Genomic DNA, 25,353 nt, shown 5'->3' with positions numbered 1-25,353 from the left:
TTTAGTCTGGCTTCGATGCGTCCCAGCATGCCAGAAACAGCTGGGTCTAACATTGTTCTAAAGCAGGACCTCTTATTCATAATCATGCAATGCTGATATATTAATCAGGCATTGGTAAAGTGCATGAAAGTCTAGTGGCTTCTTGGCAAGAGTTGGTTCAGCACGCAGACTGCAGAAGGTTACTTAGAAAAAGGCACATACTAATGGCTTTTTAGAACCGAACGTGATCTCGAAGGGATTGTCTTGACACTAAGAAGAATCACAATCCAGAAACCGAAACAGGCTACAAGTCTATCAATTGAATTTCTGGCATCATAAAGTGCTAATACAAACTGGAACCAAGAGAGAATAATGGCATGTAAAGGTTTGTAGAATTCATACATACGTTCGGTTCAATGTACTACACTGTTAAATGAATGAATGAATAGGATCCCTTTCTGCCCTTGCAGCAAACAAAACCCTGTACTGAGTTGGTCACCTTGCTATAACAAGAAGGGCACCAGTAGATTATTTGAACCTATGTATTAAATATACCAGTATATTCAACTAAAGGAAATTACAAAATGCTATCTGCGATAAGAAGATGACAGATTGAAAGTAGGCACAATTTCCATAGCACTTGACAGAAAGGAGTAGCTGCCAACCATAGGACCAGCAAAAACCTGAAACCCCAGATTTCACACCAATGAAGAGTATATAACCATAAAATCATGAAAAAAGCCCTAGTGGGAGGGAGCTGAGGCAACTGGGATATCCGGACACATGGCGGCGGTGCTGGTGGGGTGGGGGGGGGTGGGCAGGGGGGTGGTTGTGTTAAACTCATCACCTTGAATATCGGGGGCCGACGCGACTACACCAAGCTATACTGTGTACATACCTACCTGTGACGTTATGGGGTGGGCATACCAATGTTGCAGGAGACACGCATGGTAGATAAGGAAGCTCCTAAACTTAAGTAGTGGCGGGGTCAATTATACTGATCCACTTACTAGACATACGCTAGGAGTATGTACATATGGGTAGCCCTGAGGAGAGACCAAGGCAGATGTTTAGGGGGCCGCATTTTTCACTCGATGAACTCTTAGATGAAGGGAAGTCTGCTTGTTAAAAGTCTATGCCCATAACCAGGACAACAGGAAGTATTTCTTGAGGCTACGCGACCTTTTGACTTTATACCTAGCAATTCCTTTAATTTAGCAGGAGATTTTAACTGCATCCTGGATGGCCAGTTTGACCGTAGTCAAGCAAGAGCGCTGGCCAAGCCAGCCATGGCATATGCATTCATGATGTGACAACCTGCTAGTCTCCCATTTACTCCTGGTGATTACTTCAAGATAATCAGCAAGCTCTGATCTTGCTAATTGCAGGTTTTGTTTGATTTGTAATGCATTTAGGCTTTCAGGGGTCTGTTCAAGTTCCAACTGGTGGGTATGTACCACGGCTTCAAGTTTTTTTTAATCTTCCCGACTTTCCTATGTTGTGCAAAGGTCAAGCCAGTTAGAATACCTCTTAGGAAGGCTTTGTACGGATCCCATACGATATGAAGAGGAGCGGAGTCCAAGTTAGAGAGAAAAAAAAAATCATTGGTGACGATTTTCAATTTCTCCGCTACGTGTGGCTCAAGAAGTAGGGTGCGGTTTAGGGTCCACCTACGAGAAAGGGGTCGGTTCTTAAGGGTAATCTCCAGGATAACTGCGGAGTGGTCAGATCGATGTTGCGGGCCGTGGGTGACACTAGTGGTGTTCTTACTAATAAATGAGTCCACAATGAAGTCTATCCTAGATCGGTGGCCACATTTCTTGTTGTGAAAGGTATACTCAACCCCCCCCCCCCCTGCTTTGTCACCCATCCGCCTCCAAATATCTGTGAGGCCAGCGTCCGCCATCAGTTGTTTCAGGGAAATTCTCATATTAAGGGGGGGGGAGGGAGGGGGGGGGGGGGGGAGGCTGAATCAGCCCTCCTTGATGTTGTGTCTTGGGTTGGATCTATAACTACATTAAAGTCTCCACCTAATATTATAGGGTCGTTAATGTCCACCAATTGGAGGAGTAGAGCATGTAATGAGGTGGGATCATCCAAGTTAGGACCGTAATGGCCCACAAAAGTCAACCAAGATTCATGAATTTTGGCCCCATCTACCAAGAGCGTCGACCATGCAGTCCCCTAGCATAACTTGAATTGATTTCTTAAAGAGAAGTGCAACTCCCTTCGCTGTGCATGATTGGGTCGGTCACCCCCCATCCCCCTTTTTAGTATCTCAACCCAGTACTCTCAACAAATGGGACTCTTGTATTAAGAACACCTCACTGTCCAAGAGCCTCAAGTACTCGAAGATGTGTTTCCTTCTAGGAACAACTCGGAGGCCATTGACATTCCAAGATAAGACTTTCAGCTGTACAAGCCTATCTGAGTTCCTCATTGAGGGAAAAGGTAGATCCGCAGTAATCTGGGTAACCTGAGTATACCGCACCCGTTTGGGAGCCTGGAAAGTTGCCACATTTAACTTGACAAGTTTACAAATGAGGAATTAATAAAAATATAAATATTTTTAACCCTCATGCACCGCCACCCAGTAAAAAGATCAAAAGTATTTTTTTTGTGCTTTCTTTTTGCCTGTGATCCCCACCATCCCACCCAAGGTATTCCTCCCAAAATACTAGAGGTATTCCGAATGACTACCACAATTTTGAGCTCTCTCTACATCACGGCAATTGCGACCTATTTTGGATGTGCCTTAATCTGTTAGATCAGGCTTCTGAATTCACCCAGATCTCTATTGTTGTTCATTTTATTGTTCCACATCACCTTTAAGTAGGCAGGAAACCAGAGGTTGGCAGTGGCCCCCAGCCCCCTCAGCTCTTCAAAAAACTTAATCTAACTCCCATTGTCGGTCTTGTGTGGCGCGTGAGATGTCTGATCTGATGCAAAAAGACCACTCTCCTTTCTTGTATGTTTCTGCTTTGAGGGCCCCCGGCAAGGAACTTTCCTTAATGGAGTATGGCTTGAAGCTTGCCAGAATCCTTCTCTGATTTTTCTTCCCTGGTCTTAGTGAAGGGGTCACGGTGGACTCTCTGGACATCATCTTCTAGGCTATTCTCCTCCTTGTCCATGTTAAATTTTTAGTAGACTGATTGTGAATCCCCCGGATGTCTTCTCCCTCGAGACCCTCCGGGACATACAGGATCCTGATTTGATTTCTCCGAGAATTGTTTAAGGTTTTCTAGTTTATCCCTGAACCCTATCGTACTCCTTCAGTTTCACGATCTCGTTTTTGTTAGTCAACTTTGAGAGATCTTCAAAAGAGACCGCCATTGCCTCAACTCTTTCCATCAGGTTGTTGATCTTACCTTCCAACACCTCACATGCGCCCTGAATCTTTTGTTGGTTTAGCTCAGAGACTGGAAACTTTTCTCTGACCTCTGTTAACAGAGTACATAGCAATTTCTCCGTGCAAAATTGACTGGTCTGATTGATCATTACGGTAGATGATTCTCTTGGAGCATGTAGTTGATTCAAGGTGTGGACCGACCTAGGACTTCTCTGTTTTAATATCTCGTTACCTGCTGCTTCTGCTAGGGGGCTAAACCTATTTTCACGCTTTCAGTGTTATCCTCCATAGGGCACAGATTCACAGACTTCAGGGATGTATATAGGGTCAGTGCATAAAGTCAGCTGTTTGGGATTGAACCTTAAAGTAGGAGCGAAGTGAAGGCATAATTTTAATATTCTCGGATTTCCTTTTGGGTTGCCTTTTCCTACATTCAGAATTTTATCTGTGAGTGTTCGTTTGGTCGTAGTAGATGAGGGGCTGTAGAGAGGAGTACGGGAAACCCTGTTGTAGAGCTTCTTCTGGAAGGCAAGAGAGGGGTTCTTTTTTTACTGGGGGCCCTAGTGGGTTTTGACCTTATCCCCAGATGTCCCTGCTTCTGAGGGTATACCTATTTATGGAGCAAGCAGGAGTTTCACTTGGTTCCTCACCCTCTATTGGGGGGGGTGGTGGATACTTCAAACAGATTAGGAGCCTCACCTAAATCGACTTCTTGGCAATTCCCCTTTTTCCTCCTTAATGGGGTCATCAGGTGGCTTTGGGCTTAAGGGGGGGGGGGGGGGGGGGGGGGGTTGGTTCTGACTAGGTAAGCAAGCATAGTCCCAAGTGCAGACTGCCAGGCTCGCTGCCCCGGAAGCAGATTCTAGCCGTGGTGCGCCAGCCCCTGCCGAGCCGCGCTGCCGCCTCCGCCCACACACTGCTCTGCAGCTGCACAGACGTCCTGAAGCAAGGCAGAGCACAGACCTGGAAGATTATCGCGGGGGCCGTAAAAGCAACAAAATAAATAAATAAATAAATAAATAAATAAAAAGACCCTCATCAGTAGCCTCACATCGCCGCTATACCACCACAGAGACTCCGGACATCCAAACACTGGTAATTCTTAGTTTAATTGCAGAGTGAGCAAGAGAGCTCGCAACCGTCACTAACTGACGGTCGCCATGTTCCCAATCTTTAATTAAGCATGGCATAAGCATTGATTGAAGTCATGGATCAGGTAGACTGCATAGACATCTGGCGTACACTCCACCCAACAAAATGCAAGTTTGTCTATTGTTTTTTGGTGCATCAAATGTATAGCAGACTGGATGGGATACTGGTGCCCCAGGGACTGGGACATAGCATACAGAAGGTAGAACACCTGAGTAGATTTGTATCGGACCATGAGCCAGTACTCGCATACACTTTGGTTTGTGTCCGGTCTGCTGTGCCTACTTGGCAACTCCAGCCGAACTCTGACAGATGCTGCATTAGATCAGACCTTAGAGGAGTAAACAGTGGTTACTTCACTGACAACTGGGGGACTGCCTCCACAAGAGCGCTGGACTGGGATGCGCTTAGAGTAGTCCTACGTGGGGAATGTCTCACAAAGACATACGGAGTCAAACGCATGCTATAGTGGGAACAAGAGCAGAAATAAGATGCAGACCCAAGGAGCTGCTGGAGGCTGTTACGTATGCCATTTGGCTTAGCCAGCGCTGCTTCCGTATTTCAAAGACTTATGAAGGAGGTTTTGGAAGGGTGTTCTGGTGCAATTGCTTTCCAGGATGATATTTTAATTTTTGGGAAAAACTACGAGGAACATAAGAACTTGGAAAATGTGTACAAAATAAAGGTTTGACTTTGACATTTTCTAAATGCAAATTTAGGCAGAGTAAAGTGGAATATTTGGGACATGAGATCTCGAGCATTGGTATAAAACCCAAGTTAAATCATGTTCAAAGTATATCTAATTCTCCTGCTCCTACTACTAAAGAACAATTGTCTTTTTTTTTTTAGGTCTGACAGAATTTTATAGCAAATTCGTACAAGATTATTCTTCAAAAGTGCATTCTTTAAGAATATTAAAGAAAAATTTGAAGTTTACTTGGGACAAGGAACAACAATTAGCTTTTGAACTTTAAAAAAAAAAATGAAATTGTTGATGCACCATTTGAGACCTTTTGAAATTGGAAGAGAATGTATTGTAGCTGTAGACGCCAGCAATGTAGGTTTAGGCTCTGTCTTAATGCAAAAGAACAAAGGGGATGAATATGTCATCTCGTATGCATCTAGAAGGTTACGTGGTGCTGAATATAATTATTCCACCATTGAAAAGGAACTGTTCGCATGTACATGTACAGTGCAACTTTTTCGTCAATTCTTGTGGGGTACCAAATTTCGCTTAAGAACAGACCACAAGCCCTTAATCAATATGTTAGCTGCTGATGGTGGTGGTGGTGGTAGAACATTAACAGCTGGTTTGGCACGATTGGCTGCCAAATTACAGGAATATTAGTGTGTTGTTGAATTTGTTCCAGGGCCTTTAAACGTACATGCTGATTGCACGTCACGATTACCTTTGTCTGATGCTCCTGACACCAACAACAACGGTGTTGATTTTGATCTAGCATTCATGATGGACGATGTTAATAGTGGAAATACTAATGTATTGTCATCGGAAGTTATTTCTGAAACTGATTGGAAGAATGCAATGTGTGAGGACAGTACCCTATTCAATGTTGTGAAATTTTTACAGGTGGGTTGGCCTGAAGAAAGGAAATTAACTGGTGAACTTATGTCATTTTGCAAGATCAAGGATGAGTTAATGTTTTCTCAAGGTTTTGTAACAAGAGGGAACAAAATTGTTCCTCCTTTTAATATTAGAGAAAGAATTTTGACCATGGCTCATGAAGCCCACATGGGTATGTCCAGCACCAAAAGTCGGATCTGAGAATTTTATTGGTGGCCTAGTATCGATAGTATGGTTGACAAATGGGTCAGACAGTGTCTTCCTTGTTCTAAGAGTGATAAATCAGTCAAACCACTGTCTGTGGATGTAACTCCCATTAAATATGTTCAAGGTCCGTGGAGGAAACTGGGTATCGAAATTATTGGTCCTCTTGGTTTCTCTCTCAAGGATGTGTATGCTTTAGTTTTAATAGATTATTTTTCAAAATGGCCTGAGTTGAAGATTGTGGACAAGATTGGTTCAACTCAAACAATTGAAAACAATTGAATTTTTAGACAAAGTTTGACGTGAAGGCTTACCTGCTGAAATAATCTCCAATAATGGTCCTCAATTTGTTAGCAAGGAGTTTGATTCTTTTCTTGAAAGATGTGGTGTTTTGCATAAAAGAGTGTCCAATTAGAACGCACAAGCTAATGATCAGGTAGAACGCTTTAATAGGGTGGTCAAAGAATCTATTCAGCTTGCTATAAAAAGCGGGTTCGAATGGAAAAAGGCTTTACGTGCCACTCTGTTGTCATATCGCACTTCTCTGAATTCTGTCACGGGTCTATCTCCGTTTGAGATGTTACAAGGTAGGAAACCTGGTTCTAAGCTTTTGCCCTGGTGGTTGAAGGTTAAAACTTCCAATGATTCCACTTCTGATTTGTCCAAAGTCCAGGAGCGTGTCCAGAAATATCAAGAGAAAATGAACAGTTTCTCGCAGTATCAATACTATGGTTCCAAGATTAAAGTAGGGGATTTTGTTCACGTCAAGTTTGGTGGTCTTTCTGGCAAAAAGTGGGCCAAGTGGTCTGATCCTGTTAAAGTACTGGAAGTATTCAGCAAAGCAGTAAGAGTTGATGGGGGAAAATTTTTGAATTTTAGACATATCTTGGTGTAGATTTACAAACTCACAATCGGTCTCTGAACCCACTGTTTCTAAATCTACTGATGAGAATGATTATGGTTCTATTTTTTTGGACACATAAGAGAATTCTAGGCCCAGTTCAAATGTTTGAGTCACGTTCTGAATGTATTGACAATTTGCAGAGTAGGGTTCCTACTATGTCTCATGATAATTTGCTGACCCTTGTGACAATATTCCTGAATCGGATTGTCATGTGATTGAATTAAGGAAAAGCTCTCGCATTAAGCATACTCCTGTCAAAATGAAGGATTTTATTCAATTTTAATTGTTAATTACTTATGTTTCTCTGTATTGTATATATATATATATATATATATATATATATATATATATATATAGTTCTAGTTAGGACCGTGTTTCCATAGGAAATCCGCAACATTCTATTTGGAATAACTTTTGCGTCGATTGACGAATCCTCGCAAAATTTTCAAAATAGGTGGGGCGCTCCGCTCCGCTCCTTCCCTGAAAGTCTCGGGTGAATTCGTCAAGCGGGGGCTGAGAAAAAGGGGGGGGGGGTGTCCCAAAACGCGTTTTCCCCATGCATTTTCCCATAGGACCTTTAGTCCGCGCTGCAGCCCGAACGGCTGAACAGAAAACCTTGAAATTTGGCAGAGAGGTAGTCCTCAGGTCAGGGATGTGCCTTTCGCAGGTCTGGTGTAAATCTGTTCAGTATTTTCTGAGAAAATAGCATTTAAAAGCATATATACATATATATATATATATATATATATATATATATATATATATATATATATATATATATATATATATATATATCTATAGGCGCGCACCGTGCGCGTACGGTAAGCGCACCCTGCCGTGTGCAATTCTGATTGGTTGTTAGATCTTAGTAAACATTCGAATCGGTCGAAACCAGGAAGTGTCGGCCGCCATTTTGTCTCTCGCAGTCCGAGGGAGGAGAAAAATAAAGGTGGAGAACATGAAATGGGGGCAGGGTGGACAGTTCCTGACCCCCTAGCCATTGTCAGGGGGTCCCCAAAGGACCCCCAAGGGCCATAAATGTTTTTAATATTTTTACGAAAAATCGCAGAGTGCGCTTACCGTGCGCGCACGGTCGAAACGGGAAAATTACGCGAACGGCGTAACGTGGGCGCACGGTGTGCGAAACGTACTGTGCGCCCACAGAGTAAATAATAAATACATAACTTAGCATTTAAAAAACCGTACAAATAAAACCATAGGTTTCACACATGTTATAGTTAGGAATTAGCATTTAAAAAAACCTTGCAAATTCACTTAAAAAACCATAGGTTTCACACATGTTATAGTTAGCTGGACATTTCCCTCGTAAAAAACCAATGAAATTCCCCCGTTATAGTTAGTAAAGGGAACTATAACTCACGCGACCGCAATCCTCTGCAGATGACGTCAGATATTACATCACTGTATTTAGACACTTATTTACCCAGGTCTTCTTCCATTAATCTTTAGCTATACATATATTACAAATATTTATTTTTCAGAAAGACACATATGTCATCAGTGATGTAATATCTGACGTCATCAGCAGAGGATTGCGGTCGCGTGAGTTATAGTTGCCGGCACTAACTATAACGGGGGAATTTCATTGGTTTTTTACGAGTGAAATGTCCAGGTAACTATAACGTGTGTGAAACCTATGGTTTAAGTGAATTTGCAAGGTTTTTTAAATGCTAATTCGTAACTATAACGTGTGTGAAACCTATGGTTTTTTTAGACAGACAGATTTTTTTGTTTTAATAGGAGGCAAGTGTGTGGTGTTCCACGTATGCCTAGATAAAGTCACCAGGCCTATACGGCCTACATCCAGAGTTCTACCAGACCTACCTGGGCCTGCTGTGGGAGCAGCTTTTGAAGGTGTTCCGGGAAGCCAGACAGCTGGGGACCCTGGTGAAATCTATGTAGGAAGCACTAGTCATCATGCTGTCCAAACCAGAGTAAATAAGAGCCCATGAGCGCCTCCCACCCATTGCTCAGGATTAACACCGATGCTAAGGTGCTAGCAAAGGTCCAGACCAACCTCCTGGGAGCAGCGATTCCCAGTTTGATCCAGGCCTAACAGTGCAGGTTTAAAATGCAGCGCAGCACACTCATGAACCTAAGCAGGCTGACTCACATCATACAATCGGTGCAGGGCTCGCCCCTAGAAGGAGTGCTGATGGCCCTGCATATAGATAGGGCTTGAGACACCCTGGATTGGGACTCCCTCCAGGCGGTTTTGCGGCAAATGGCATTTGGTGCAGGGTTTGTGAAATGGGTCTCACTACCGTATATGGACCCTTCGGCATTACCAGAGGTCGGGCTGACTGGGAGCTATAGGCATTCAGACACCAAAGACAATACTCCCTAAACATGGCAGTGTGCTCACTGGGCTTCCAGCCTCAATGGCGTTCTGGCAAACACGGCCGTCGTGGGGGGCTGGCAGCCTCTCCTTAGTTAAACTGGTATCCCTTCCAAGATGCTTGTACACGTTGCAGAATTCAGTGTTTTGATAATAAGCAGCACTTTCAAGGTACTTGACAGTTTATTGGCGTGTTGGTCGGGGAGGGCGGGGGGAGGGGGGAGAGAAACACAGGCACAGCAGGGTGACCCTCAAGGTCCTCAAGCTTGACCCCATGCAGGAGGGACTGTCTCCCCAATCTTTATTTGGCTCATTTCTACAACATGGGGCCAGATGCTGCTCAGATGAGGATAATTGGGAGAAGCGCTGTAGCAAAGTCATCCTTTGTCCTGGGCACCCCCAACGTTTTGCTGACTATTTCCGGTGGTAACGGACTCAGACGTACCCTGGGCTCTGCCTAACCAGGGCCAGTGCTATGCTGAAAGAAACATTTAGAATACAGTGAAAACACCTACATACACTAGGGTACACTATGGGTTGGGGTACCCATGTGCTTGGCATGACCTACCCTCTGAGGCCCTAGTACATAATAGGGCAGGAGGATTGAAACTACCCATCAGTCCCTAGTATATAATTGGGCATGACAGTTGAGACCTGCAGCTCTTTCAGCACTTGCATGTGTGCACTGCTGAAGCCTGAGCTCAGTATAAAAGCAGCCCTGTGTTGTAGAACTGCTTTTAAAAAGTAAATTGTGCCCAAATTCGACTTTGGTGTTTGGGGCACTTAAAAATTGTTGACATACAGTTTTTGGATATATTCGGTACACCCAGGGTCTCCCCTAAGTGTATCAGGGGTGTGGGGAATCAGATATTCACAAGGAAGACCCTTTAAAAATTAGTTTGATATGCCCTGGGTTAAGTGAAATGGCACATTTCAATCAATCGGTCAATCACGGGTTTGTAAAGTGCGCTATTTACCTGTGAGGGTCTCAAGGCGCTGGTAAGGGGTTGAGTGGGAGGGGGGGGGGGGGGGGGGGGGGCGGGGCTCCGGATCAGTTGAAGAGCCAGGTCTTGAGGTCCTTCCTGAACGTGTGCAGGGTCGGGGAGCGTCTGATGTTCACAGGGAGCTTGTTCCAGGTCTTGGCAGCGATGTAGGAGAAGGCTCTTCTGCCGGTTTTGGTTCTGCGTATGCGGGGGACCTTGGCCAGGGCGAGGTCGGCAGAGAGGAGGTTCCTCTTGGGTATGTAGAAGGAAACTCTCGTTGAGGTATTTGGGTCCAATGTTGAGGTATTTGTAGGTGTGGGTGAGGAGTTTGAAGGTGACCTTCTTCGACAGGGAGCAAGTGGAGGCCTCGTAGGTGTTGGGTCATGTGCTTGTGACGTGGAGTCCCGAGGACCAGTCTGGCTGTGGCGTTCTGGAGTCCAGTCCGCTGGTTAGGAGTGCGTGGGTGACGGTCTTTCTGCAGTCTGGGGGTATCCATTTGAAGGTCTTACGGAGGATGTGGAGGCAGTTGGAACTAGTGGAAGCAACTGTGTTGATCTGGCGGTTCATGGAGAGGGAGGTGTCAAGGATGATGCCGAGGTTCTGAGCGTGGTCTGTCAGGGTGGGTGGATTCCCGAGGGCGGAGAGCCACCAGGTGATGTCCCAGGCGGAGGTGCAGGGTGCGAGGATTAGGACCTCTGTCTTTCCGGAGTTAAGCTTCAAACAGCTCTTGCATCCATGCTACCACGTTTTTCATTCCTTCCTGGAAGCAGACTCTGGTGTCTTCATGATTCTTCGTGAGTGAGAGAATGAGCTGGGTGTCGTCGGCGTAGAATATGATGCGGAGCCCATGCTTTCGGACGATAACGGCGAGGGGGGCCATGTAGATGTTGAAGAGGTTGGGGCTGAGTGATGATCCCTGGGGTACTCCTCAGTTGATTTCTGTTGGTTCGGCGAGGAAGGGAGGGAGTTGAACCCTCTAGGTTCTGCCGGAGAGGAAGGATTGGATCCAGTAGAGGGCGGCTCCCTGTATCCCCGCGTCGTGAAGTCTGGCTGCGAGCGTGCAATGTGAGACAGTGTCGAAGGCCGCTGAGAGGTCTGGAAGGAGGAGGGCCGCAGTGTGTCCCTGGTCTAGTAGCATGCGGATGTCGTCAGTGGCGGGGAGGAGGGCGGTCTCTGTGCTGTGGTTGCTGCAGAATCCGGACTGGGAGGCGTCTAGGATGGAGTTCTCTTCGATGAAGGCGGTCAGCTGGGCGTTCACGAGTCTCTCGGTTACTTTGGCTGCAAAAGGGAGGAGGGAGATGGGCTGGTAGTTTTTCAGGTCTGTTGGGTCGGCCATTGGTTTCTTGAGGAGGGGTTTCACCTCTGCCCATTTCCAGTCATCTGGGCAGATGCCAGATCTGAGAGAGGTGTTCATCGTTCGTCCTAGTTCGGGTGTGATGACCCTGTGGAAGATGTGCGGTGGGCAGGGGTCCGTTGGGGCTCCTGAGTGGGTTTTCTTTATGGTTGTGGTGAGAAGTTCAAACGGTTGCGGGATCCCAGTTTGTGATGGTTGGCTTATCAGCGGCGGTGGGTAGGAGGGTAGTGTTGGGTGCTGGTTCTCTGAAGTTGTCGTAGAGGGCCTTGAGCTTTAGATGGAAGTAGGAGCTGAGCTGGTCACAGAGTTCCTGGGAAGGTGCGACGCCCGTGGCTTCGCAGGTGGGTTTTGAGAACTGCTGTATGACATTGAACAGGTCCTTGACGTTGGTCGCGTTGGTCTGGACTTTGTCTCTTATGAAGGTCTGTTTGGTGTCTTATGCACTGGTGGTATTCCTTCAGGGCACCCGTGGTTGTTCCATGCTTCAATGGTTTCGCCAGGTTCTCTAGGCGTCTGCAGGTGCGTCTTGATTACTGAAGTTCTGTGGTGAACCAGGCTGCCTTCAGAGGGCGTTTGGCAGGGTGGCGGAGGGGTGCCAGCTTGTCGGCGCAGCAGGAGACACAGCGGTGAAATTCCCTCGCTGAGGAGTTGGTGTCGATCGTGGCGCTAGGGGGGTTTTGACGGAGGGTGGTGTGGAGGTGTTCCTCTGTGATCTTGCTCCAGTTCCATTGTGGCAGGCGCGGAGCGGGCTTGGCTGTGGTGGTGGGGTTGAAGGTGCAGTGGACGCAGTGGTGGTCCGTCCAGATGAGTTGGGTGGTGTGGCTGAAGAACCGGATGTTGGTTCCTCCCGCAAAGATGGTGGGTTGGGGTGGGGGGTGCGAGGGTGTGACCCGCTCTGTGGGTAGGAGTGTTGACTAGCTGCTTCAGTCCTAAGTTGGCGAGGTTGTCGAGGAGAGTAGTGTAGTCGGGGTAGTTGCTGTTGTCGAGGTGGAAGTTCAGGTCCCTGAGTAGAATGTAGTCAGAGGAGATGATGGCATGGGGTGCGGTGAGTTTGGCGATGGCGGTTGCGGGCTGGGTGCAAGGTCCTGGTGGTCTGTAGATGAGTGTGCCACGTAGCGTGGTCCTGGGACTGGAAATGGAGGTTCAGTGTTGAAGTCGGGGGTCACTCGTGCTGGATGTGTAGTCGGAGGGGGGTCTTGTGTGCGATGGCGAGTCCTCCTCCTGGGCGGTGTGGGCGGTCCTTTCTCTGGATCTTGGAGCCATCGGGGATGGCCGTGGCTAAGTCAGGGCCGGAGGAGGCGCTGGTCCAGGTTTCTGTGAAGAAGGCGATGTTGGGTGAGAGGGTGTCAATCAGGTCCCAGATTTCTACGGCGTGTCAGTACAGGGAGCGCACGTTGAAAAGGATGCAAGTCAGGGCTTCGGTGGTACGAGCATCAGGCAGGACTTCGGTGGCTGCGGGATCCTTGCCAGTGGTGAAGGATCTGCGGCAGGGTCTGCACTAGAACTGCCCATGGGTGGTGTTGGGCGAGGATCTTGCGCAGTCGCTGTGTCTTCCGGGATGGAGTGCGTGGAGGGTGGCTGAGTCGTAGCGGTGAGGCCCCGGAGAACCAGTGTTTCTGGTGCTGGCCACAGTCTGGCGCAGACGGGCTTGCCTTAGGCACGCCTTCGGTGCACCAGTGGCGCGACTGCACAGCGGTCACCAATAAGTAGGCCACATTGTGATAAAGTGATGCCCAAAATAGACTTTGGTGGTAGGAGCACTGTGGAGGAAGGGTCTGTAATATTTGTACATATTCAGAACCCCTAAAGTCTCCCCTAGGTGTTCCTGGGGTGGGGGTCATGTAGCTATATGTAAAGTACCTATAAAATATGTTTTTATAAGCCCTGATGCTGGAAAAATGACCCAAGTCATTTTTCCCCATTTCAAATCCCATGCCACACAGGTTAACATGGCAAGAAGTTATTAACTTCTAACTCTTGGTATGAAAAGGCTAAAAATACCATTCAAAGACTTCCTAGAATGGTATTAAGAAATCCAACAATATTATATTGTTGAATTTCTCCTAAAATATACATACAATAAGTTATAAGACTTTGTAAGCACAGATTCACCCTTCCATTGGTGTGTCCGGATTGGTCAGACAGACCCTTCAGGGTTTCGCGATGCGCGAAATCGGATGATCAGCGCGATGACCGCAAAATGTACCTTTTTGGCCGCTAAAAAAGGCCTCCAGCAGACAAGAAAATTGTGACATTGTATTGGCTGTACACGTACACATCACTACGTGGCGCTGTACAGCCTCAATAGCTGACTGCTTCATGCGCCGCATGACAGAAAGACAAAAAAACGAAAGAAGCTCTTCACTGGCAAACTCTGCAAAGGCTATGCACCGTGCGCACATCATTTTGGTTTGAGCGTTTGTTCTTTTAATAATTTTCTTCAAGACAGGCAGAATATGTAATGGAGGTGAGATGGTGGCATTACGTCGAAACTCACACTATTGCTAGGTGACGAAGGTTGATACATCTGTTACAATCATTTCAGGAGATTATCCTTTATTGCACCCGGTTTCCATTTATGTCCTTCTTTACACCTAAGAGCATAATGGATATTTTGTGTAAAGAGTTTCAAAAACTCAACAAGGTCTAGGAATCTCAAATCTGCCAAAAGTTTTGTTAGTAACATTTATTTTTTATTCCATCAAAGAGTATTGTATCATAAATTATCAGTTACATTCTGGGTTTTCAAGAGTAGTTTATGTAAACTAGATCAGATTCTTTATGTTGTAAGTGGCAGCCTTGAGATTTCACATTGCTTGGTTCCCAGATGTTCACAACAAAACTACTCAATTGTGAATGCTGCTTACCTTTTTCAAGAGACAGTCAGGGTGGCCTGGCAACGACACTAAACAATGGAATCAGGTAAGCAACAGCAAGTATTCAAAGGGGGTGCCAAGAGCATGTGGTGCCATGGAGTATGGTTTCTCAGTTTCCATCTGTGGTGCGGAGAGCGAAAGTTGCAAACCTCTTAATCTGCCTGCTTGATCCCCCTCACAGCCTCTCAGCTTCAAGGGGATGGGGGGGGGGGGGGGGGGGGGGGATGAGAGACACCCTAAGGCTTTCAAGGCCATGGAAGCGAGCCCAGACCAGGCATGGGAGGTGACAGTGTGTCAGTGCATGCTACATGAGAGGAGAATGTGTGACTGAAAGCAGGGAGCGAAGGGGGTCTGTGTGACTGAAAGCAGGGAGCGAAGGGGGTCTGTGTGACTGAAAGCAGGGAGCGAAGGGGGTCTGTGTGACTGAAAGCAGGGAGCGAAGGGGGTCTGTGTGACTGAAAGCAGGGAGCGAAGGGGCCTCTGTGTGACTGAAAGCAGGGAGCGAAGGGGCCTCTGTGTGACTGAAAGCAGGGAGCGAAGGGGCCTCTGTGTGACTGAAAGCAGGGAGCGAAGGGGCCTCTGTGTGACTGAAAGCAGGGAGCGAAGGGGCCTCTGTGTGACTGAAAGCAGGGAGCGAAGGGGCCTCTGTGTGACTGAAAGCAGGGAGCGAAGGGGCCTCTGTGTGACTGAAAGCAGGGAGCGAAGGGGCCTCTGTGTGACTGAAAGCAGGGAGCGAAGGGGCCTCTGTGTGACTGAAAGCAGGGAGCGAAGGGGCCTCTGTGTGACTGAAAGCAGGGAGCGAAGGGGCCTCTGTGTGACTGAAAGCAGGGAGCGAAGGGGCCTCTGTGTGACTGAAAGCAGGGAGCGAAGGGGCCTCTGTGTGACTGAAAGCAGGGAGCGAAGGGGCCTCTGTGTGACTGAAAGCAGGGAGCGAAGGGGCCTCTGTGTGACTGAAAGCAGGGAGCGAAGGGGCCTCTGTGTGACTGAAAGCAGGGAGCGAAGGGGCCTCTGTGTGACTGAAAGCAGGGAGCGAAGGGGCCTCTGTGTGACTGAAAGCAGGGAGCGAAGGGGCCTCTGTGTGACTGAAAGCAGGGAGCGAAGGGGCCTCTGTGTGACTGAAAGCAGGGAGCGAAGGGGTCTGTGTGACTGAAACCAGAAAGAGAAAGGGGCTGTGTGTCTTAACCAAGAAAGGGAATGATGAAAGTTGTGCCCTGACAGGGCTGCATACGTGGGAGCTAAAACATCGCAGGGAGAAATACGGCCCCCTCCCATGAGGTTAGGATTGGAGCTGTGGTTCTGTAGAGTTGCAGAAACTTTAAACGTGCCTATTTCAAAGTGGAATACTCTGCTAAAACAGGTTCCATTGATTTAAGGCTGAAAAGGAAAGATTATGAGTGAAATAAAGTGCCGCAATAATGCCGCAAAATTTTAAAGTATGTTAAGTTAAATTGAAATTTTTGTGCTGCTAAATTTGCAAATCTATGCCGCAATATCCTGGGGGGGTCTGGTCAGAGTTAAGTGGATTAGCCAGGCTTCTTTGAAGAGGTGATAAAGAGCCCCTTGGGTTGACCAGCTCTGCTGGGAGGGCAGTGTCCTGTTGCACAGGAATGCCAGAACAGGGGGAGGAGTCGTAAACAATTGCCTTCAAGGGAAGGGGGGAAGACATAGGTGTCATTTACAACTCCACTCTTGACTCCCAGCCATATGATAGGATTAAGGAAGGAATGGGTAGATGAAAGGGGGAGGGATTATTAAGATTAGCCATCCTAGGGGTGTGTTTAGCCAGCTCTTCTCTCCCTGCTGGAAAATCAGCCATTTGGAAGAATTGGTGGACTCTGGGAAAAATAGTGCCACACTCTACAGGAAGTGGTCAGACCTTTGAGTGGTAGCCTGCAGCCCATTGGACAGGAATGACCTCCTGCTTGACCCAGTGAAGTTGAAATAAGTATCTGAGAAGGGAACAGCCCCTCAGATCTGCTGCTCGAAACCTAAGAAAGCAAGAGGGCCATGCTGTAAGTTCGATGCGCATTTCCAAAGGCCTGTACTGTGAAGATTGCACCTTCTGCGCCATCTGAAACTAGAGCCTGTGGATTACCTTGCTGTAAAAAGGACTTAAGAGTGGACTACATGCAAGCTACAGGTTAACAGACCTCACCTGGAACATCACCAAGAATCATCAACCTGGAGAACTACCAGTGGATTTGTAAGGATTTCGTCCAAGTGTATTGTGGGAACTAAAGTCCTCAACTTTCAGAGCCATTTTGGAGCTTCCAGACCCTTGCAGTGCATTTGAGACACTTTGGGACCCTTTGGGGAACTCCAGGAAGAAGTTCCGAAAGTTTGGAGCAACTTTTCAAAAAAGCTCCATAAGGGGACAGACTCAACCTGGCCAGCCAAGCCGCCAGCCTTCAACCGTGAGCCGTCCTGCTGTCCAGGTTTGCCTCGCTGTAAAGCTCCGTAGGTCCTACTTCCAGAATTTGACCAGGAGTAGTCAAAATCCAAGGCCGGTGAACCCTCACCGAATCCGGCCTGGTGAAGAGCATCGAGGGACCACGCGAGAAAAAGCTCCGTTAACGATTCTAAGTCTGAACAAAGACAAGGTGACCGGGAGCAACCGCGAAAGCCAAGCTGCCTGCCTGCAACAGAGTGTCAGCCTGGATCCTTGGTTTGTTCCGCTGGAATGCTTCGGAAGTCGGACTTCCATAAGTTTGACCAGGAGCTCATCGCAAGGCAATCCGACAAACCCTCACCAGACTGGCTGAGAGCTCTGAAAGATCCTGGGAAGAAAAGCTCCAGAAAAGTTTCTAAGTCACACGATAAAAACTTTGACCCTGACCTACCACGAGGGGTAGCCGCCCAGGGCTCCAACGCAGTCGGCCTGAAACTATGACATGGTCTATCGTGACCAGATGTCCTGATAAGGCACTATAGGTTTCTATGCTTTTGAAAACTAATATCTATGGTTCCCTACATTGGATTTTTGTGTAATTTTAAATATAAAATATTTCCTATTTTTATTAATGGGTTTTGGATTTTTATTTTGTATGGGGGCTTCATTATTTACTGAAATGGTGTTTTAAATGCTTTACATACCTGTCTTTGAAGTTAAGCCTGCCTACTCGCAGCCAAGCTACAAGGATTGAGCAGAAGAATAATTTACTAAGACCTATTTTGAGCCCTAGGCTGTGTTAGAATTTCCAGTGGTAGATATACATTTGCCCCTAATAATAATCCACTTTCCAACAAGCGCCTATTGACCTGAACCCCAGTCTGCAGTCTAGATTACTAGCAGATTTCCCCCCCCCCCCCCAAAAAAAGCAGAATCTGACAGTTTTCAGTACGACAGGTCACCCTGGCATTGGGGGGGGGGGGGGGGGGGGGGGGGTTTGTGGAGTGCTAAAGGGTGTTTCACACACAGCTGTTTTTCCAGAAGTCTCTCGCTGTTGTGGTTGCCTCAGGTTGCAGATCTTGACCACGAGGTCTTCCTACTTAGATGGAGAGCGGGGGGCTGTGATCTTCAGTGGGACCTATATACGACAAAATGGTGGTCTTACATTTCAAGAGGCGCAGGAAACGTGTCAGTTCTTGCAGTTTGCGGTACTGACAAGGGCTTGTGGCAGGATTTCCCAAACCACACCGAGCAAATCGAATTCGCAGGGCGTGCTGTTGGAGCTAGACTCCTCTAGACGACTGGTGTCCCTCATATATTGCGCCCTAAGGTCAGACCGTCTGCAGGTCACATATCGTGCATGGGAAGGTAGGGAGGCGGAACTGCCAGGAACCCTTACAGATACTGAGTGGAACGGGCCCTGGTGAAAAAAGGGTCTTGTAACACATGGTTCAAGCTGGCTCCCTTTAATGTTCTTAACCGCGCGTTCCTGGCCCCCACACGACTCAGCAGAATGTACCCTACTGGCATAGATGAGAGTCCGTGCTGCATAGGGGGCGGAGAAGGCTTCACACACATGCTATGGGGCTGAGACAAGCTTACCCAATATTGGCAGGAGGTCCTTGTTTGCCTCACACGTGCCACTCATACTTGGTTTGAGGCCACAATTAAACAGTTCTCTGGGCCTTATTCCCATCCCCCAAAGAAGGAAAGGTACATTATAGGTTTGCCCAACTGGATCTCTTACTGGCGAAAGGCAGAGTCACCATCGGGTGGCTCTCTTCTGCTGGGCCCACGATTTTGACACCGTCCAGGGACAGCATGGAGTGGTATTGGGAAGAAATGAGACATGAGAGAACTCCGTACGGGTGAGCGCCTGGAGGACCATTGTCAAGAGTGGGAGCGCATGATCCAGTACATAACCAAAGAGGGAGGGGGGGCACAAAGCAGGGCACAGCTGTAACTTCTTTGTTGTAACACAGCTGTGTATGTTACACTATTGAAAATCTGGATAAATAAAACTTTAAAATTAACAGATACAGAGCTAAATAAGCAAGCAGACTTTAGAAGTCTAAACAAAACAAAAAATAAATAAATTAAAAAATGAGAACCTATAGGTTGAAATACATCTGTTGCACATCATCTAAAAGCACTTGGGCAATACTGATAACATCCCAGTCACTTGAAGAAAAGTACTCACAGTTTGATTATATGTGGATGGCGAAAAAGTTTCAAGTTTTGAATTTCTCGTCTGATTTTCCCAACTACATCCAGGCTTCGAATTTTTGAGCGATTCAAAATTTTCACTGCAACTTTGTGTCCAGTCAACTCATGTTTACCAACTGTAAGGGAAACGCATGTTAAGTACGCAAAAAGATACGAACAAACATGATCTTCTAAAATGTGAAGGTTAGGCCCCACCCATACACAAACAAATGAAGACAATTGCCATGACTTTCCCTCCGCCCCTACTGCAGTGGTTCCACAAACGGGCCAGCCTTTTGCCATTTTGAAAACACGTAGAGATTCATTTAGATTAGGAAAATAAAAAGAATTTAGAGACTGTGTGTATACGGAACGCGAACAAGTCAGAAGTCTAGAGGGCCAACACTACTTATGTCTGCCTTGCAATAAAAGCGTTGCTCAATAGAAGTTGGCAGGAGAGGAAAACAAACTTTTTCCTCTTTTGCCTTGGTGGCAAGTGGTTCAGTTCCAAAATGGTTACTTCATCTTATGCTCAGTACTAGTAACCACAACCCCCAAGAAATGCTAGGAAGGGGCCAAAAGGCCAGCTTTGGAATGGGAAGCCTGTAAAAATCAACCCTGGCCACTGAGAATGTCGAACTTTCTAGCTAAGGCGAATAACGTTTTTTCAGTTATATTAAGGACACCGAAACGGATATTGAGAAATCCCTTTCTTGCTTTTATTAGAACTAGAATCCTATCACATTACAGGGTATAAGAAATATAATTTTGTTTTTTAAACACTACAATTTTCAAGAATCGAAGACTACAACTCACAATAACATTAATAAATAAACATCCATAACATTGGTATAGTCCTGCTGACATCTTTCTTGTAGTGGGAGAGGGCATCAACAAACTGCTCTTGAACTGCATCCTTCTAATTTTGCTTATGATCTTAAACTAAAACCACCGTCTCTTACAAAGAAAGGAAATGATTAGGTAGGGCAAAAAAATTGAATATTAAACTTTATACGTATAAAAATATACAGCTTAATAAAACAGTACAAACATCTGCAGGGTGGGAATAATACTTGCCTTCAAGTCCTTAACAGAACTGAAAATTCTTATTGATGTTAGCTACTAAGTTATACCTTCTATGACAGGACCAAGGTGCCGAGTATGCAAATTCAAAGCTTGACTATGACAAGTGAAAAGTGATTACTCACAGGTTTAAAGTAAACCAGTTTACAATTAGAATCAGATTACCAATCGGGAATACACAGAATATCTTCCAGTTGACAGGAAATAGATAGCACTTAGTTGCTATAGCCCCTCCGACAGCATGCGCGTCAAAGAACGGCTAATGCAAGACTTGTCCATGAGCCATTTGACCAACCATGCCAGAGTGAATGAAGTGATTGGAGCGAAAGCTTTTCTGCCTTATATTAAAACACTCACCTGCAGGAGAAGCTCTCAAGATTCTAGATCATCACTTGATGAAAGCAGTTAACCTCACATAGCTTGCTTTCAGATGCTAAAGAAGAGTAATAGTCCTAGTGTTCAATTCTGTTCTCAACAAGGTAAAGGAAACAACTTTGGGTGTAATAAACCCACCTGTTAAAGCAAGGACCATCACGTCAAACCCCTCTGCAACATTACGCTTAGCACAGGCGCATGATCAATTCGGCTGGCAGCTGTTTCCTAGACAAAATCAGCGTGTGGCCAAATTTAAAGAAAGTTTAAAAGGATAGCCATATTCTAGAGGACAACATTCCTGAGTTCAGGGAAATGTGAATCTTCTCTCACAAGATTGGACAGCAAAGGACGTTCACCCATTGGGTGATCGACAATGAGAATGTGTCCAGCAGATCTAGCTGAACAGCTTGCGTTGATGCTTCAAGACCCTCCAATGCTAAATGCGTACACATACAAACCTCCCCACCCCCAAAAAAACACACCACTTGAGACACAGATAATATGGCCCGCCCATGGGATCAAAGTCTCATACCAAACACCAGTATGACCATACAGCCCACGCAGGTTTCGAACATCTGAGAGCAGTATCAGAACAGGCCTGATTAATGCAGAAAACAGCTGGTCCCAGAGGTCCCTGCACCTGCCAGAGGCTTCAGAAAGCCTTCTTGACACCTTGCTGCAACAAGGGATGCCAGTAGCCCTTTGTGCCTTGGAGAATTTCCAGAAAAAACACATAGAATTAGAGCATTGCAAAATAAGTCCAGAAATACCAGAGTCCTCTATAATATAGATAATAAATTCCTTCTGCTTTTTCCCACCTGGTCTGAAAGGTGTAACTGAATGTGTTCCAAATCCGGAGATACTAATCTGTATATATCGCTGTAGGGTCCCTTCTCCAAGTGTAAAATACAGAAATTAAATCAAGATGTAATTCGATTCAATTTGCAGTCACTACCAACTCAATCATGTCTCTCAAATTCTGGAGCTGATGAGAATTCCAATCTTCAAATAGTTCTGCCTGCCTAGAAAGTGAACCACAGTCACCAAGAGGTGGTGAGAAAGGTAATAGTGGCAAACGTCCATTACAAAATTGGCAAGAAATCAAGCGGTTTTATACCCAAGTGGTTGATTCATTAGACTGCGGACACATTTCGAGACAGCAAGACAGCTGTTGGGAACAGAGAGCTAATGGAGAAATATTTCACCGACAGCTCCAAGCAAAGGATGTGGACACCTGTCGTCAAATCAATGAATGAGCTCCACAGCTCCAAACTCACTTAGAGTCATCATTGGTCTAATTCACGACATCCTGCCATTCCAAACCTCCATGTGGAACAGCCACATTTCAGCTCTAGGTGAACTTCCACCTAGAGGAGAAGGGATTCCGGAAGACTAGCATCTTCACAGATGCAGAATTTTCAAACGTTAAAGAGTTAAGATCAGGAAGGGCCACATATAATGCTTGGACGGGGGATGCCAACTTACTTGGAAATCAGAGAGAAGCTGTCCTTTAGGACAACCATTACAAACTCCTTCTTGATCTTGTCATCTGGAAAGGCCAGGTGGCTGAATAAAATCTATTGAGAACCCAAGGAATTTGATCAGAATGGATAGGGTTAAGCGGGACTGTTAGTCATCCATAAGAAAGCTTAAGCTCTGTAAAACATTGATGGAGCAAGCAGACCAGTCTATGACAGGACGAGCACAGTGCCTAACTCATCAGGCAAAAGCCTCACAACTCAATTCTATGCCCCTGAATTCTGCTCTAATGTGCTCTACCACTCTAATCTGCTCCGCTCCGCTCCGCTGCACTCTATGCCAGGGGTTTCCGGCCTTTTCAATTATGAGAGCTACTTCTGATTCGTAAAAAACAACCCGAGCTACACTCTCATTTATAGATTAATAAGATCAAGACACTAAAAAAAACACTGTCCCTGAAGAGCCCAGTCCTGATGCAGTAAGCACACTGGAAGGAAGGAGTAAGAATAGAGGGAAAGAAAAGAGGGAGAGGAAGAAATGATGGAATGTGAAGGAATCAAGAAAGCAGAGACAGAAAAGGAGAAATGATGGAAGAAAGGAAAGGAAGGAACATGAAAGAAAGATAAAAATGAATGAAGGAAACCGGGAATGAAAAAAAGAAGAAAATGATAGCTGGTATAAAGAGAAGGAATACTAGGAAAGGAATAAAAGAAAAAAGGAAAGAAGGAACAAAGCTATGAAGTAGAAAAAGATAGACAGGTAGAAGAGATGGAAGGGGACAAAGGAGATGGATGAAAGGAGTGTGATAGAAAGATTAAGATAAAATCAAAAAAGAAATAGCCTGTGTAGGAGCAAGCAAGAGCCCCGTAAAGGGAAAAAAATAGATTGAAGAAAAGAGGAAAAAAAAAAAAAAAAAAAAAAAAAAAGTAAAGAAAGAATAATGAAACAGTTGAATATAAAACAAAACAAAAAAAAAAACACAACGATATATAGCAAGCATTTGCAATGCAACAGGTCTCGCATTTACGCGAGTTTGAGCTATCGGCATTGTAAATGACAATGCCTTTTATCTAGGTTTTGGTTTTAGAAGCATAAATAAAACGCTCAGAAAAACAAAAAATGAGGTTTGTGGTGAGGCAGGAAGAGTTAGGAGGCACTTCTCCGGCCGAGGATATAATAACCCCCACAAGTTTCAAACCAGAAAATCCATGAAGTGACAGGACCAAAAGAAGCACCCAAAGCACCGGTCGAGGCGGCAGGGGTGCCTACAGAGGAGCCAACAACACCCCTAGGGGCCCCAATGGTAAGCAATATCCCTTTTTCCCTACCAGAGGTGGGGGTCAGGTTAGGATAGTTCCTACGGACGTGGGCTTCGCTCACAAGAGACGCATGGTTACTGCAAACAGTGGAGGGCTTCCACATAGAGATCTATGGACGAGACCCCTGACCCCATGTCTTCTCACAGGAGGGCATAGGTGCCCCAGAAAGGAGCGATCGTGCCCACAACCGGTCACCACCGGTGTTTCTCAGCAACATATTACTTGTGGAAAAGAAATCAATCTGCAAGACTCGCAACAGGGGAGTGGTATACCGCTATTTCAAAATGGAGGGGAATTCACCTTCAGGATATCCTCCTCCCGAACAACTGGCTCATATGATTGGATGCATACCTTAGTCCCCATTTCCCCCCAAACCGACACTTGCTGCAATTCGTGTGGAGGTAATAGGTCTGAGTTCACAAGTCTCCTTTTCGGTCCCTCCTCGGTCCAAGGTGTTACATCCGGCCATATCTTGGCTTCGTGCCAGAGGGGTCAGACTCATTGTCTATTTGGACAACATCCTGCTAATGCACCAGGATCGAATCAAATTAGAAACAGTTACAAATGGACAATATCTCTGATGCAGAACCTAGGGTTTATCCTCGACTGTTAAAAGCCAGTTTACTCCTACACAAAAATTGCAATTTCTGGGATTTGAGATAGATACGATGGCCAGTTCCTCAGACTGCCACACAAGAAAATAAAACGTTAGAAGTCTGACAATCCTGGCTAAGTGTCAGAGGGAAACTAGTTTCCATCCATACAGGCAATTTTTTCGGGACTGCTGCACTACATGGTGGTCCAATACTTGAAAGCACTGCATCTCAGGAGGGGTTTTTCCTACACCCAGGAGGTCAAACCTCGGCGGAAGCGTGGATGGAAATCAAACTGGTTCAACCACATGCAGGCCTGGAACAGCAGGGCCAATTTTGGTTTCAACCCAGACTTGATCATAGAATCTGACGCGAGCCGCCATGCCTGGGGTGCCTGGTGCGGAGAAGTTACCATCGGAGGGCCGTGGTTAAATGAAGAAGGGGCTCTACACATCAACGGGTTCGAGCTTCTGGCAGGGTGGTTTGCGATTCGGAGCCTGGCGGCCAACAGGGTTTCTTGTTTCATTCTCTTAAAGATTGGCAATGTGTTGGGTGTTCTGTACATAAATTGCCTGGAAAGGGGGGGGGGGGGGGGGGGGGTGGAGGGGAGGGGAGGGGAGGGGGAGGGGTGGGTTCCGGGTCGTCTGAATCAGACGGCGGATCCGGTTCTGTTCCAGAAGAGATTATGTTCAAATGGGGTCCATGTCAGGTAAATCTCTTTGCCTCCCGGCTCAATCGCCAACTGCCTCAGTTATTTAGCAGGCATCTGGATCCCTTGGCGGAAGCGACCGACTCCTTCCTTCAGGACTGGAACCACTTTTGGGGATTTACGAGTTCCCGCCTTTCTTGATGATTGCCAGACTCAAAACACTGGTCAGGCATCAAAGAGCAGAGGTGAGCCTGGTGACACCACTGGAGTTGCAAGTCTGGTATCTAGTTTTTCTTGGACTTTCCATGGACATTCCAATCCCACTTCCCCAGACTCGTCTTCGGACGTATGATCACGGCAACTTGCACCAGTTGGTTCAGGTCGGCAATCTCAGTTTGATGGTGTGGAAGATTGCAGGGTATGCGGATATGTCCCAGGCCTTTCATCACTAGCTACGCTACTCATCAAGAGAGCTTGGGCCGACTCTACAATCAAGAGATTTAGTTCAGCTTGGCATAGATA

At 46.3% G+C, this 25,353-nt stretch overlaps 1 protein-coding gene across 1 annotated transcript in view; it reads right to left on the bottom strand.

Annotated features, from left to right (window-relative positions):
* The window catches only part of PRKAA1 (protein kinase AMP-activated catalytic subunit alpha 1), a 217,081-nt gene that overhangs the window by 104,883 nt on the left and 86,845 nt on the right, over positions 1–25,353 (bottom strand). The window contains exon 2 of the mRNA XM_085631163.1: positions 19,329–19,470. Within this exon, the coding sequence (XP_085487289.1) occupies positions 19,329–19,470 (142 nt within the window). The remainder of the gene's footprint in view (positions 1–19,328; positions 19,471–25,353) is intronic.

Source organism: Triturus cristatus, chromosome 2_1 (assembly GCF_964204655.1).
Source record: "Triturus cristatus chromosome 2_1, aTriCri1.1, whole genome shotgun sequence".
NCBI lineage: Eukaryota > Metazoa > Chordata > Amphibia > Caudata > Salamandridae > Triturus > Triturus cristatus.
This window is presented reverse-complemented; position numbering and strand designations above follow the sequence as displayed.